Source organism: Tamandua tetradactyla, chromosome 19, assembly GCF_023851605.1.
Source record: "Tamandua tetradactyla isolate mTamTet1 chromosome 19, mTamTet1.pri, whole genome shotgun sequence".
Classification (NCBI taxonomy): Eukaryota; Metazoa; Chordata; class Mammalia; order Pilosa; family Myrmecophagidae; genus Tamandua; species Tamandua tetradactyla.
Window position 1 is genome coordinate 16,454,883 of NC_135345.1, and position 15,771 is coordinate 16,470,653.

The window sequence follows — 15,771 nt, forward strand, 5'->3', positions numbered from 1 at the left end:
TAAATAAGGTGGCAAAGTTGAGAAAACAATAAATTCTAAAACAATCAAGGTTACTGATATGTTTTTCAACATCCATAGCATGATGCTACAGATCAATATTATTTTACGGACATTGGAAAACCAAAGAGAAGAAAAGGACTTAGAAAATAAAAGTTTTTATGGTTGAAGTACAAATTAGTGGTCAGGTAAGCCTGCCTGCGTCAGAATCTTGGTTTCTGCACCTGCAAAATCAGAGGTTTGGGCTAGATGTTCTCCAATGTCTATTCCATCTCTGAAATTCTAGAATTCAGCTAATTTGAAGTAGTAGACTCCATGAGATCAGAACCCCTCAAAGGCAGGTAATATACATCAACTACTTAATTTCAATTTCAAGTAAGAAATTTCAGCCAATTTACAAGGTAATCATGCTTAAAATTATAAGGGATAAGGACTGTTTTCTGTGTGTACTGCCAAAATGTTCAGCCTCTTTTATTGGTTTAGCTTTTGCTTGTCTGCACAGATTTTCAGTATCAGGATAAAATACTCATGAGTTCTAAGAAATGACCTACATTGGGAAGCAAAACTAACAAGCACAACCCGTCCCCACTCCCACCTCCCCAAAAAACTGCAAACAATTTGATGCTGGAGCTATGTAAGGTATTTCTTGAGAAAAGATATAAAAATTATTAATGTAGAACTCTAAATAAAATCAGAGTTAATGAATTGAAGTGTAAGAAAGTATGCACAATTTAAAGAATTCACTATGAAAAAGGAAGGGAGTTCTAGACTGAAATTAGTGAGACAAAATCAGCCCAGTGTCATTCCAGTCGTATCCATAAGAGAAGACAGGTAGCTTTCCTATCCATCAACCTGATCCCTCTGGCCAGAAACATACCACATGGTGCCCTTTAGCACATCACCAGTTCTACTCGTGTGTGCATTTTTCACTGTGTTAAGGAGTAAGCCACGAAGTGTCACAGTGGATCAATTGGCAGGGCTGTTATCAGTCCAGACACGCAGGTGGTACTTCAGGCTTCAGACCAGAGCTGACACCACTTCCTTGGAGAAGTCAGAGCTGGCTGCATATTGAGAAGTGTACCTTTTTAGACGAACAGACCAGTCGAGGCCAGCAGATGTGTGCTCAGAGTCCTCTCCTGGGGCCCTATAAAGGAACTTGCAAAGTGTAGCATTTCAATATTCTGTTCTTTTCACTGAATAGTTCCTAGATGGGATGCACCCCAGTCACAGCTTTGTCCCAAAAGAATGGCATGCACATTGCCCTGCACATTGGGAACTCTTCATACTTACTAGAGATATGTCTAAGGGATCATTATAATCTGGAATTTGGGGAAGATCATGGCGCCCTTCTGCCAAGCCATTACTCTCCCACAAGAAGGTATATGATTTTTATGTCATCACAACGATATAACAGTGAAAAGCCTTTATGGCATTATCAAGTATTATGAGAACATCGAAACCACATGTCCTAGAATAATTTATTGCAAGTTTTGTTCATTACTTTGAACTATACTAGTGTGAGCAGTGTACAAAAATATTTTAAAAGATACTTTTAAGAAATTAAGCAAAGTTTTGCATTACTAATGCCATTTAATGTACTGATAGAATAGAGAATAGGAGGATCATCATCATTATCTCATCATCATCTCATCATCAAGGTTCCCATTTATTGAGCACCTACTAGGTACTCAACAGGCATTTTACATACATTAACCCTTTACTTCACAATCTAAAACCCAGGCTAGGAAAACTAAGGCTCAGGAAAGTTAAGGAATTTTCCTAAGATCACACCGCAAGTAGGAGGCAGAATTAAAGTTTGAAACCAATTCTGCTTTATTATGTCATACTGAAGTCTTTTTTACTCCAGGCATGTCACTTTTCACTCCAAAGGAAAACACACTGGTGGAACAAAATTGTGCATATTTCCTAACCACAGGGTACACACACACAAGCAGAACCTGATTGGGGCAAGTTTTTCTCTTTCTCTTTCTTTCTGTCGCACACACACACACACACATGACACAATTAGTAAACACAAAGTGACTATATACCACAGCATCATATATTAATATAACTTGCCATCTTTTCTGCGCAAATCACGTCAAATAAGCTAATTAACGGCCTGAAAGCTTTTTCCTAAACTACAAAGTACTCCAGGAAATGTAAGGTATTATTATGATTCATATCATAATTCATGGCTGAAGGTCCCCAGGTAGATCCAAAGAGAGAGAAGTGGTGCGAACATTATGTTCTAGTTTGCTAGCTGCCAGAATGCAACACACCAGAGATGGATTGGTTTTCAATAAAGGGGATTTATGTAGTTAACGTTTAGTTCTTGAGAGGAAAGGCAGCTAACTTTCAACCGAGGTTCTTTCTTACGTGGAAGGCACAGGGTGATCTCTGCTGGCATTCTCTCCAGGCCTCTGGGTTCCAACAACTTTCCCTGGGGTGATTCCTTTCTGCATCTCCAAAGGCCTGGGCTGAACTGCGAGTGCTGAGATGAGGTGTGCTGAGCTGCTTTGGCGATGTTACGTTGAGCTCCGTCATTTAAGCACCGTCAATTAAATCAAACATCATTCATTGCAGCAGGCACGCCTCCTAGCCTACTACAGATGTAATCAGTGACAGATGAGCTTCACATGCCACTGGCTCATGTCTACAGCAATAGAACTACTTCACCTGGCCAAGGTGACACCTGAATCTAACGACCACACATCAAATGAAAAAAAACTAATACTAATACTTCTACAAGTACCAGGGTCAGTACGAATATATTTAATCAGCAGTCAGAGGCTTCCTAATGGAGTCACACTACCTGGAGGGCAAAATTCTCAGGTCAACTCCTTCACAGAAGAAATTCTTCTTTCTTAGGGCTGCTTTTTTTCTTCAAGTCTGTTCTGAACTTTCTATCCAGGGAATACTTCTCGGGATATTAGACTCACAGATTGTTCTCCAACTAGAACTATAGACAAATGTGTATTGTAAGATTTAGGACAAATTCTAGTGTCATTCTGGAACTTCAGAGCAGTGTTGGCATAATTTACTTTCCTTTATTTAACAGATATATTTTGACCCTCAGCTATGTGCTGTGAGGCACTGGGGGTGCACAGTGAACAAGACAAATGAAGTCCTTGCCTCATGGGCTTACACTCTATTAGGGAGAAGCAGACTCTTAAGAAATAAGTAAGAAAATATCAGCTAGCAAAAATTTCTATAAAGAAGTTAAAGAGGGCATGTCATAGAAACTGAGTGTGGCGAGTAATTTTAATGAAGATGATCAAGGAAAGCCTCTTCCTGAAGAGGACATTTAAAATGAGTGTTGAGGGGTGGGCCACGGTGGCTCAACAGGCAAGAATGCTTGCCTGCCATGCCAGATGACCTGGGTTTGATTCCTGGTGCCTGCCTATGTTTAAAAAAAAGATGAGTGTTGAGGAACTCCTAAGTGCTCATTGTCATTGTTTTCTTTGAGATAGCTAAGTGATTGCCTACAAGGAAAGCCAAAACCATGCCAAATTCTAATTCAAATTAGATCTCCTAATACTTCTACAAGTTATTATGCAGGGAGCTACCTACCCTCCTGGTCCTTCTGCTCCTACCAAGAGCAAAAGCCCAGAGATGGCAGCAAGCTTAGCAAGTCAGTGGATCCAGTAGAGGCCCTTGTAGTTGCAGTCTAGTGAGCATGTGGCAAGAACTGAGGCTGGACCATCAGGGAAGGAGAATTCAAGCCTGAGTAAGGACTTTAAAGTTTATCTAGGCGCGAGGAGAAGCTAGAGAGTGACATGGTCCAATCTCGGCTTCTTGAACTTCATTTTGTCAAGAATGGATTATAGGGTGGAAAGAGGGAGCAGGGAGAGCCACTGGGACACCATCACAATCCCAAAGGAAGAGGATGGGGTTTTGGAATTTCCACGGAGTAAGACCCTCTTTTGCAGAGTGCTCTGCCAAATCTTTAATGCTAAGCCTTCTGTTTTTAATTAGAAGACTGAAACTTCAAATCAGGCTGGGAAGGAGAAGCTTCCAAGAACGAGTGGGCTTTAGAAGGTAATGTTGTTTCGGCCTCATGCTTCAGGAAACAATATTGAATGAAGGAGTGAGATCAGCAACAGGGGATTCAAATCCTAGGATGCCCATGCATGAACTCAGAGAGCCTTTACCTCTCTGGGCCTGGCAGTTGTTTACTATGAAGACAATGGCTTCACAGGTAATGAAAGTAGGCCAGAAGGAGGAGAAGGAAATATCTCCTATATCACAAAAAACTTTTGCAGAAACACAGGACCTGGGGAGACTGTCTCTTAGAAATGGATCAAACTAGCAAAGTGAGAAGCCAAAACATGCTGGGAGTTCTTTTCCCTCCATATCTTTATTTGCTTTAAGATTCCCAGTTGCTTTCCCACAAAAGGATTCACTATTATGGCAAATTATAATTATAATTTAATCTCCTAGTACTAATGATGGTTAATATTGGGGAGGAAGTGACACTGTCAAAAATACGGTTGCTTTTATACTCATCTCACTACCGTTTAAATAATCAAAACATCATCTTTCACAGAGTCAAGCACTGTATGGAAATTTAAATATTTTAAGGGAAAATAAAACCTTTAGATGATTATGCATAATTCAATTGCAATTCCAGTAACTCTTCAGATAAAGGGAGCATATTGAGTTGTCTTTATTAGGGAGTATGATTTGGGTTATATTTTCAATATCCAGGGTAGATTTTCCATCTCTGGCTCTATCCCTTGCCATTTACAAGATCCCTTTTGAAAGTAAATCAGAATTTTGAGGGACAAATAGGAGAACAAAGTTAGGTAGACGGGGTCAGCTTTCAAGTTACCTTCAAGTTAATCTGTCCTAGGAAATGAACATATTCACTGAATAAAATTTTACCAGCAAAATGAGAATCCTAGCTAATTTTTCTTATTTCCAAAGAGGAGCTATAGCAAAGCAGTTAAGAGCACAACCTCTGGAGACAAACCACCAATGGTCTAACATTGGACAAATTCCCTCAATGCCTCTGTTCCCAGTTGCTTCTTCAGTAAAAATTCCGGTTAATATAACCTACCCCAGGAGGTGATCAACGAGAGATGAGAGTTACAAGAGCAGGTGTATCAGAAAGCAACTAGCCCTGTGCCCAACAGATAGTTAACACTCTATAAATGCCAGTTGTTATTATCATTACTATCTTTCAAAAAGGTATAGACCAGGCAGGCAATGGTGGCTCAGTGGCAGAATTCTTGCCTGCCATGCTGGAGACCCAGGTTGATTTCCTGGAGCTGCCCATGCCACAAAAAAAAAAAGATACAGACCACTGCATGCACATATATGCCCATAACCTACTGTGTATTCATCTGTCATGATACCTTATTGTTGGGATTGGTTCACAGCCAAATTGTAAGCTTCTTGAGGACAGAAAATGTCTTAATCATCTCTGTATTTCCAGACTCTGACTTAATTATCACCTGGAGTATGGAAATTTCTGAAGAAATGACTGAATTTTCATTTAAGAGTTAATAGTTGGCTACATTCAAATGCATGCTGGCAGAACTTAAATTTTTTGAATCTAGGCTCAAAATAATAAGACAAAACAAACAACACCTGGCTCAGAAATTGACAGATGTATATAGAGTATCTACACCAGCTTTAAAAAGAGATTATTTTCCCAGATCACTTACATTTGGAGACCCACTAGCCAAATCCAAATAAGTAAGTTTATGAATCTTGTTCTTGACAATTTATAAAGTTGGATGTTTGGGTTGTTTTGTTTTGTTTTGTTTTGTTTCAGTAAAGGGGTGTTCTATGCTCCTTGTGAAAAATGAGTTGATGTGGACAATTGTAATAAAAGGAGATTTATAGCCCTGTTTTCCATACAATTTAAATTAATTTCTTTCTGAGACCCGGACAAAAAGCTAAAGGCTTACAAAATGCATACTGTTTAAATCCTATATCATAATTAACACATCAAAAAGGAAGAAACTTAAACTTGCATTGATTTTAAGCTGATAAGAATCTGTGTTGAAAGCGAGTTGAGAGATTTTTTTTCTTCTTGGACTCCTATGAATAGTTAGTTTGCAGCAATTTTTTAATTAAAAACAGTTCCCATAGAAAGAAAATGAAGAAGAAAAAAAAAGAGACCTCAGGAAAATAAAAGCAATGCAAGAATCCTACAATTTATTTCCTGAGACCATGTTAGAGATCTTGAAAAATCAGAGCATTTGGAAGTTCTTGTTTTTAAAACTGCACTTTTGGTTTCATTTAACATTTTCAAAATAGCTTTCCTTACCACTACCAAAACCCTCCCCCTTTCCTTACTAACCCCTTTCGGAAAACTTGGAAAGTTCTGTGTTTAACAAGGAAAATTATTCATATATCTCAGAGCAGCAGCAACATTTTTCTTTCTAAATTTCCAGGGAGAAACACACACACAAGTTAACACAAAGCATTTTTATTTTTTCCACCTATCCAAAACACTAAATCTCATTTTAACCAGACTCCTTCTGAGCATCAATGATACGAAGCTATTCCATGAATAAACATGATGTTACAACATGAAACCCTGTGACTGAAGTATATAAAAACGTAGCTGAAAGAAAAGAGAACTGAGAATCCCCGACCCCTCCCACCCCCTCCCCAGGGAGTTTTAGAGTTGAGCTGAGGAGGGGTGAAAAGCAGCAGATTTAAATTTCAAGGTCTTCAGATATTTTTAACATTCATATTAAATCCTGTAAAAATAAAAGCTTAATTCTAATAAAATCCTCGTGCGCGTGGTTCCAATTGTAATCACAATCTTTTTGCTTTTAGAGTGGGATGTGTACTGTTGATTTTTAAAAATCTCAAAACAGAAAAAAACACATAAGGGGTCCCACACTTTCCTGGTGTTTATGATAATTTATTAAAATTAGCAAACTGCTAACATGAAAAAATTTATTTAAAAAAAAACTTCATTGGAATGGAGACATTTCTAGCCGTTTGAATGAAGGAGCAAGGTACAGAAAAGTTCTCTAACATAACCAAGATTTTTCCAACTTTACATACTAAGCTTTCTTAAATTCTATAATAATCCAACATTAGTGAAAGCCTTTCACTTGAAATAATGTTCGCTATGATATTTTATGTCTATTTTACGTTTATTTTCATCTCATGGCATAAACCTCAGGAAATTAAGAAAAACTGTTTTATTATTACTAGAGCTTTATACAGAACAAATTCCAAAGTCTTTAGAATCAACTTCTATATCCTGTCTAACTGTACTCTCTGTGCAATGCTAAATTATTGAACTGTGCAGTTGTGTTCTTCCAAAATACATTTGGGACAGCAAGACCATTCATATACGTGAATTTTAGAAGACCGAGGGTCAATTCATGGCAGCATTCATGACAGAAAATATAACCCCCCTTTCTATGGTCTGGAAATTAGTCAACGACAATGCTAATGCAAAGTTCAAAGAGTTTCTCTTAATTTCATTTTAAGAGGGGGAAAAACACCGACACATTTCTCTAAGAAATTCCACTGAGATCCTGATGTTGTAGAGAAATTTTATTTCCCAGAACAGCCAACAGCATTTAAAACATATTTTTGTTGCCATTGTTTGGTGTTTTTAATGCATTCATACCCCTTTCAAAAAGGCAAAGTCCTGTAATCTCTTAGACATTGGCTTTCACTTGCCACAAACATTGGGGATCGGTATGACCTCAGATGATAGAATAAATGTGGGGACGAGCACTTTACGGGGAGTGGGAAGCAGATGCAAAGTAGCTCAAACAAAAGGAGGTACCATCACCCCTAAGGCATCTGAATTGTTTTCTCAGGGAAAGTGCTAATTTCAGGAGCAAGGTTCCCAAACCTTTCGCTTCTTCTCCTTTCTCTGCTGAGTACATGATTTGGCTAGACAGCAAATGTTTATTGAGCAGCTACTTTGTCCCAAGAACTAGTCTAAGCACTAGCTCTGAACAAGACTGACAGGGTCTCCGTTTTCAAGTTTCCGCCGGTATTAACTGATTATTTAAGTGTGTGCCATTTGTGATTTTTGAACTGAGTATTATGTGCAAAGAAGTAATGTCTACACTGTTTACTCTAGTTCAAAATACTTTCTCATACTAAGAAAACCCATGAAAAATTATGATTTTGTGAATCATTATTTTCACATTCAAAGAGACATTGCGGGTAATTTGCAGATAACCTGACCAAGATCCAAGCCAACTAGTTAGTGAATGAGACATGAGTTAGGAACAGAATTAACCCCACAATCCAACGCTCTTCACATGAAAGCTAGTCAGCTTTGGGAGGGCCCTGATGTGACGTAACAGGAAGAAATGCATCAATGCCCGTGCAGGAGGCCCTGAAGTCAGGCAGGAGAGGTGTGCCGAGTCTACAGGGTAGGAAAGGGTCCTGGTTCCATAAAGAAGGAGGTTTCTAGGGAACGTCTACCAATTCAATTACTATTTAATTGCACCAATGACTTGCACAGTCCTTTTTTTAGCCAAGTCTATGGTCACAAATTCCAAAAGGAATGAATTGTTGAGGGCTTTGCCTTGGGGTGTATGTATGTCTGTGTGTCTGTCTGCATGTCTGTGTGTGGGATAGTATAAGAGGCAATGAAATGATGCTGTGCACCTCAGGGGTGGAAGCCAGAAGAGAGAGGCATAAGAAAAGGGGCAAGTAACTCACACCCAAAATGCTTGGACCCATTGGTTGAATTCAAAAAGTAATCGCTCAGCTATCTTTTATGTTGCGTGTGAATAAACTGGATAACTCTTGCTGAGTGTCATTGTACTTATTCCAGCAATCCTCCCTGGGGCTCAGATAATTATTCTTCATAAAAGAATAGTGTAACTTTTTCATAGAAAGTTATTTTTCTAAGTACTTGCTTTTCCAATTACACACCATGATCAAAATTCAATATGCAATGTTAACATTTAAATATTTTAGGAGCAATGTTTTGATTCTCTCCTATTTTCATATGAAATGATAAGTTTATGATGTTGAGTTCATACCAGCATTTACTTTTGGAAAAAAAGAAACGTCAGGGCACTCCATTTGGATAATTATGAAAGAAAGCCTAACTGAGGGGGTAAATGGATTTTTTTGTTGGGTTTTTTTTGCTTTATTTTTGCTCTGGGTTGGCTCTACAACACACCAAAATATTATTCATGGTCCTTTATGGTCACTGTTGAAGAGGTTTAAAGATAACTTTAAGGTACTGTCATAGCAAGCTTTACTCTCCCAGTTCTTGAGCTGTGAAATAGTTTTCTCTACCCAAAGAAAAATCTTTAAAAGGGGTACCTCATACTCCAAAAGTTCCTGGGTTTGGTTCACACGCATAAAATAATGTGCCATTTTTTAAGAAACATAAGACAAACTTTTCAAAGGTCTTCCGTGAAACATGAAACAAATGTAAGGACCTCATTGCATCCTGAGATTTTTATGAGGCTCAGGGTAAGGAAGTCTCACTGATAAGTTTCCTAGTTCAGAACTGACCAAGTAAGAAGTGAGCACAAGTGAGCACGGATAGCAGAGAAACCTGCCTGACCACCTAACCACAGCAGGATGGGAGAAGAACCTCTCTCCACAACTCCTCAAAACTTTCTAAAATGTAAAGTGGATGTAGCTTGTTTTTATATCCTGTTGCTGGTCAAGAATTGACCCACAATGACCCCAATTTCTTTTTTTTAAAGTGAACCATATCTGAAATACTTCTCTTTCCTTCAAATTTTGTATTGAAATCAATGTGTGTCTAAACTATAAGACCTTTTCTATCCTCCCAACGCTGAAAGCAGTCTACCTCAACCAGTAGTTTATGCAGAAATTTAAGATTCCGACACACGATTGCAAAAATGTGAAGAAATAAACAAAACTGTAACATGCATGCAAAACAACATGCACAAATGTCATTTATTGCCCAATATCATCATCCTGAGCAAAACAGAATTAACACTTCTATGGAACCTACTGGCTTCTAAGGAGAGTAACAGGATCATCAATTATTTTTAACATCTGTAGTGTAGTAACATGTAAAGAAAATATCAGTGATCGAGACAGCCCACATTTAAAACAAACAAACAAACAAAAACACCCTCAGTCCTTCTCCAGCAGTTAGCCAATCAGAAAGCAGGTCACATTTTGTTAGCTGTGTTAAATACATTAAATGTCACGAATTCTCCAGGGCTCGTTTGACAATTCACGCATGTGTGTTTTATTTTATAATATAACCTTAATTGACTCCCTTTCCAGCATTGAGGACCAGCCCTCAATCTAAAATTTCACCAAAGCTATTCCCCAAAAGCTCTTTGCCATAAGTTCTCCGTGTATTTGCACTCTAGTGATTTTACATCCCAAAGAGACTTGGGTGCACCTATAGCAAACTCCTTTCAAAAATACTTCAACACAAAGCCCCAAAATACAGGCACACGAAAAACACAGAGCAGAACCTGCTAGCCAAGCTAGCACAGGGGGAAAGTCAACTGGCATTAAATATTTAGATTGCAGGAGGCAAGTCTGGAGTTTTGCATGTAGAAAGTTCTGAAAGTCCTGTTCTCCTTTCTGCTCCCAGAGTCGCTCCCAGAGGAGCTCTGGATCTCTCCCAGGCACAGGATCACAAGTAAGCAAAAGCTAGATCTCACTAGAATGAGCCAGCCCCCAGGGAGAAAGGTAGAGCTTCTTAGCAGGCACTCCCTCCAGCTCTAGGAGAAAGTCAGGAATCCCTTTGCCTAAAGCAACTGGTTTCTGAATTTAACACAGAATTATACAAACGTGTCCCTCCGGTGCTAGTTCTGAAAAGTATGAGGGGGCTACACTTCTGTCCCCTTTACCTCAATTTTTATGACTTTGAAAAACAAAATCAGGTCACAGCCAACTTCCTCTAGAATTTGTTAAAAAATTATTTTGCCGGATGCAGATAATCACCAAAAAAGAAAAAAAAAGAAAAAGAAAAACCTTTGAAATTACATCTTGAGAAACACGAACGGGACCGACTCAGAGCCTGCAAACAGCAAGAGTCCTGGGAGAGCAGCATTTCTAGAGAGCGGGCATGAGAATCAAGTCCTGAGCTGTGTATTTTGAGATTCCGGCAGAAACTGTCGCTGCTCCAAGAGTTGCCCTGCTTGGAAAGGCAGCATTCAAACTAGTGGATTCATCCCGGCACCCAAGCCCACGTACGTGTTAGTATCTAGTGGGACGCTTCTCCCAGAAATCAGCCTGAAGCCTCCGGAAAAAAAAAAGCCCATGCACAGTTTACAAAAACACACAAACACACACCCAGGGTTGAAGTACTTACCTCTGTGCGAGACTGCAGTCTCTTGTTCATCTCATAGATTCGGTACTCCGGCTGTACCATGTAGGGTGTATGCCTCCTATAAAATGGGCCGAAAGGAGAAGAATAGAAGGGGTCATGTGGTGTGCTGGACATCTCGCCTGCTTGTCGAAAATCAAGCTCAACAGAGTATCAGTAACGTCCATGCAGGGCACATGGACTGTGTTCTCAGTACAAAGTAGATGCACGCACACACGCTCACACACACACAGAGGCAGGCAGGCAGGCTGGCTGAGCACACTGGCTGGGAACTGCTGTTGGAGCCCTCTATAGCGAGAGGAGAGGGAGAGCAGAGGAGGGAGGGAGCACGGGAGAGGAGGGAGAGGGAGAGAGCAGGAGCTCTGGGAGGGAAGGAGGGAGGGAGGTTGGTAGGAAGGAAGGGAGGAAGGGAGGGAGGGAGGGAGAAAGAGAAGGAGAGATTGGATAGCTTTAGGCATCACTGCTTGTTTTTAAAGAAGCAGTTTGTGGAGAGGTCATTTCCTGTCCACACTGTAGACTAGTTCAAAAAATATAATTCTCCCCACAGTCTGACAGAGGTCGAAGGTTTGGTTTTAATTTTTTTCCTCCACCCGGGACCCTCCCCAACCTGCTTGCTAAGCTTGTTAGCATATAGGTGGTTCAACCACTGCGTGAGCCAGGGTCCCTGCTGCCACAATGTTGCAATGTACCAGAAATATGATGACTACAAGACACTGATGCATGGGGCATCGTGGTGGCCCACATTGGAGCTGGTGATTCCCTCCCATGAGAAGATGTCTCTGGGCACCAATCTTCTCATACAGAGTTTTGGCTTTACTGGCTGTAGTTCCAAGAGCTTGTTGTAATCTCTGCATCTCAACTCTTACCCACTACCCTTCTCCATTCTACCCCTTCAACCCCCTTCCTCTTCTCCCAAGACCACATCCAAGCCACTGGAAGGCGGTTTGAGGGGGCCTGGGTTCAGTTTACCTGAGTATTTTCAGGTAAAAACAATCTTTCTGAATGTGTCATACTTAAATTCATGAGTAATGTTTTGCTTTATTGTTTTTTCTTTTAACTAGGAGAAAAAAATTCTAAAGGCAGACCTTCCAATAAGAAAGGAAAAGCAAAGAAGGGGAAAACTCATACACACACAGACACACACAAACACAAATGACCAGGGAAAATTCAGTTGAGTAGGAAATTGTAGATAATCGAATAGATCATCCCCAAGTAACAGGTCCAACTCTAGCGGATACAACCTTTGTATTTCCCAAGACTGGTAAAGTAAATAAATCTGGTCCCAACTGTGGTATATGATAACTGGAAATGAACCCAAACCACCCAGAGGAGAGAAAAGAATCTCTATAGAGAATTAGATGATCTATACGTCAATTAAATTCTGCTGGAACCAATGATAAAGATGCAAGGCACTTAAAACCCAACCCACAGAACTTTTAAACGTATTGAGCCACCAACCAGCCAGGATGGAGGTGTGAGGGAAGGAAAGCTAAAGACCACAAAAAGCATGATGCATGCAAGACCAGAATGTAAATGCATGCAAATGAGACATTTCTTATTTTGAATAAACAGGTCAATTAACTTTCTGCCCCAATCGTGGCTTGGGGTATCTCCAAGTCACTAGTCAACAGTGGATAAGGTACTGCTAATTCTGCAATTTACACTTATGAGAGTATTCCCCCAAATTGCTGGCTTGATCAGTCCTTTTCCATAATTGCATGAAATATTTACAGAGTCCACCCTGAACTTCCAACCCAACACAGGATGAGACTGGAGGAGGTATTACACTAAGGCTGCTTGGAACTTTTGCAAGAAGACCCCAAGGCAGCCAATGTGCTTGGTTTCAGGTTTCATTACAAATCCAAAAGCTGGACAAAATTTGCTGCAAGGTTTGTCAAAACACACAACCTTGTAAAGACAGGATTTCAAACAAATTTAACATGATTTATGTTTTGGTATGGAAGCCACTGCGAAACTCAACTGTTCCTTGTGTTTAAATTCCCAAACCAAAGATTGCCCAAGATTTCATGTTTATGTGATTGTTTCAGGACAAGAATCAAAGTTACACCTAGCAAGCATGTTTACCCAATATTGATCAAAAAGTAGAAAAGCTCAGAAACCCATTTAAGGAGCCACTTTCTGAATAAGGTGTGAAGTTTTGCTCTCATTAACTCTTACAAATAATTCCTGGTGATAATCAGAAATACTTCTCTCTGGCATGATCTAAAGAGTCCACATTCAGAAATATCTGATTTTGTAATGCTTGGTCCACATAATTTCTCACCTCTGAGCTATTTTGTCTCTAAATTGGTCTCCCATGCTCTCAGACTCACATTTCTCTTCTGGATTGCCATCTTCGCTTGTTTTAAGAATGTTGATTGTAGAAAACTTAAACTAATCCTGCCCCATATCTTTCCTTGCTGCCAATAGTAAGTTCCCCATACTCACTGGCACAGCAAGCAGGGCTACTTACCTCCTGTCCCCTCCCTACCATTCCAGCCCCTTGTCTCTTCCCCTTTCACCTCTTTTGACTACTCATCCATTTATTCATTTATTTGACAAATATTCAACTCACAGTGGATAGTGTGTGGACTTAAGCATGTGCCTGGCTACATGTCAAACCTGCTTCTATTCCTTACCTACTGAGTGAATTTGAGTAAGTGACTGGACCTCTCTGTGCCTCAGTCATATTCTTTGTACAATAGGCATAATGACAGTAACTGGGCCAAAAGATTGTTGCTGAGGATTAGATGAAGGAATATATTTGGATGTATTAGAACTGACACATAGAGGCTCAAAAATGTTGATTATTATTAATAGATACCTGATATATGCTTAGGCACTAGGGGACATTGGGCAACCAAGGTGAACACAGCAGATAAGGTCCCGTTATGGTCCCACAGGGTCCGGGGGAAACAATGTAGAAAACAACTGAACATTTGGGATTAAAATTGTAGTGTGTGCTATGAAGGAATGCAGATAAAAGGAAGAGGTGTAGAAAATGATTTCCCCCTTTGAGTCAGCAGTGTACCTTCTATATTCTTCCACTAGAACAAAAATAACAACTGCTGTCTTTTATTAAGTACTTACTGTTTACTAAGAAACTGTGCCAGTTGTTTTATTTGTAAGCCAATCAATCAAAAAGTCTGTGTGATTGATTTGATTACTCTCCCCATTTTATTATGAAAACTGGAACTTTGAGAAGCTAAGAAATGTCCCCAAGGTCATATCACTAGTAAGTGGCAGAGTAGAGACTCCACCCAGGCCACCCTCACTGCCTGGGTCTTAAGCCTTTTGCTGCTTGGACCCCAAGCCCATTCTCATCTTCAGGGAATCTCTGATTTTTACCCTAGTGGCCAGTTAGGTGCCTAGTCCACAGTAGATGTTCAAGATATATGGATTTAATTTATGGTAAGACAGGCAAGAGGATGGAATGCCTCCCAGCTCCTGGATTTTATCCTTTGTCTGGTTTAATTTCAGATACCCATTGTCACCTATCCCCACTCCTATCTCTTCCCCTTGAAGCCTTTCTAAGTCTTTTCTTACATGGGCAGGCACTGGGAATCAAACCCAGGTCCTCTGGCATGGCAGGCAAGCATTCTTGCCTGCTGAGCCACCGTGGCCTGCCCTCTAAGTCTTTTCTTTCATCAAGAATCATCTAGCGCCTACTCCCAAATCCACATAATTAGGTGTTGAATCCTTGGCAACTACTGATTACCTGGCTAGTTTTGTCATCTGTCATGTGTTTTGTCATTTGTTGCTTCTTGGAAGACCAAATATGACTTGTCTTCTTCTGGCCCAAAGCTAAGCCTGAGAAGAGAAAGAGATGAAGCATTCATTGTAAGACTACAAATCAATTCTTTTGGTAAACCACGGTGAAATTCAAGTACTCAATACCTGTGTGCTTCAATTTGCTAAATCTGCTGGAATGCAATATACCAGAATTGGGTTGGCTTTTGCAATGGGGATTTATTAGTCTACAAATTTACAGTTGTAAGGCCATGAAAATGTCCCAATTAAGATATTACATAAGATATCAAAAGGAAGATACCTTGTCTAGGAAAGACTGCTGGTATCTGGGGTTACATGGGAAGGCACATGGTTGGCGTCAGCTGACCCTTCTCTCCCAGGTATCTTTGCATTCAGCTTTTGATTTCAGTGGCTTTCTCTCTGAGCATCTGTGTGCCCTCTCTTAACATCTCCGGTATGTTTCTCTCTAAACTCTCTCCAAACTTCTCTGCCTTTTACCCTCTTATAAAGGGCTCCAGTAAAGGATTAAGAACCACCCTGAATGGGCTGGATCATATCTCAATTGAAACAACCTAAGCAAATGGTCCCACCTACAGTAGGTCTGCACCCATAGGGATGGATGAAAAGAGCATGGCTTTTTCTGTGATACATTACAGCTTCAAACCAACACACTGTATCACTATAAAGGGATGAACAAGCCTAACCCACAATAGAACTTTGCTGTTACGCCCAAAGATTGA

At 40.0% G+C, this 15,771-nt stretch overlaps 1 protein-coding gene across 11 annotated transcripts in view; it reads right to left on the minus strand.

Moving 5' to 3' along the window:
* Window positions 1-15,091, minus strand: part of LDB2 (LIM domain binding 2) — a 387,796-nt gene extending 372,705 nt beyond the window's left edge. For 5 of the 11 annotated variants that reach the window (XM_077136463.1, XM_077136464.1, XM_077136462.1 and 2 more), the window contains exon 1: window positions 11,267-11,640. In XM_077136463.1, the coding sequence (XP_076992578.1) occupies window positions 11,267-11,398 (132 nt within the window). In that variant the 5' untranslated portion in view covers window positions 11,399-11,640. Of the gene's footprint in view, window positions 1-11,266; window positions 11,642-14,999 lie in introns of those variants that run through there. The other 6 variants (XM_077136470.1, XM_077136475.1, XM_077136474.1 and 3 more) reach the window with 3 other exon arrangements.
* Between the last annotated feature and the right edge of the window lie 680 nt (window positions 15,092-15,771).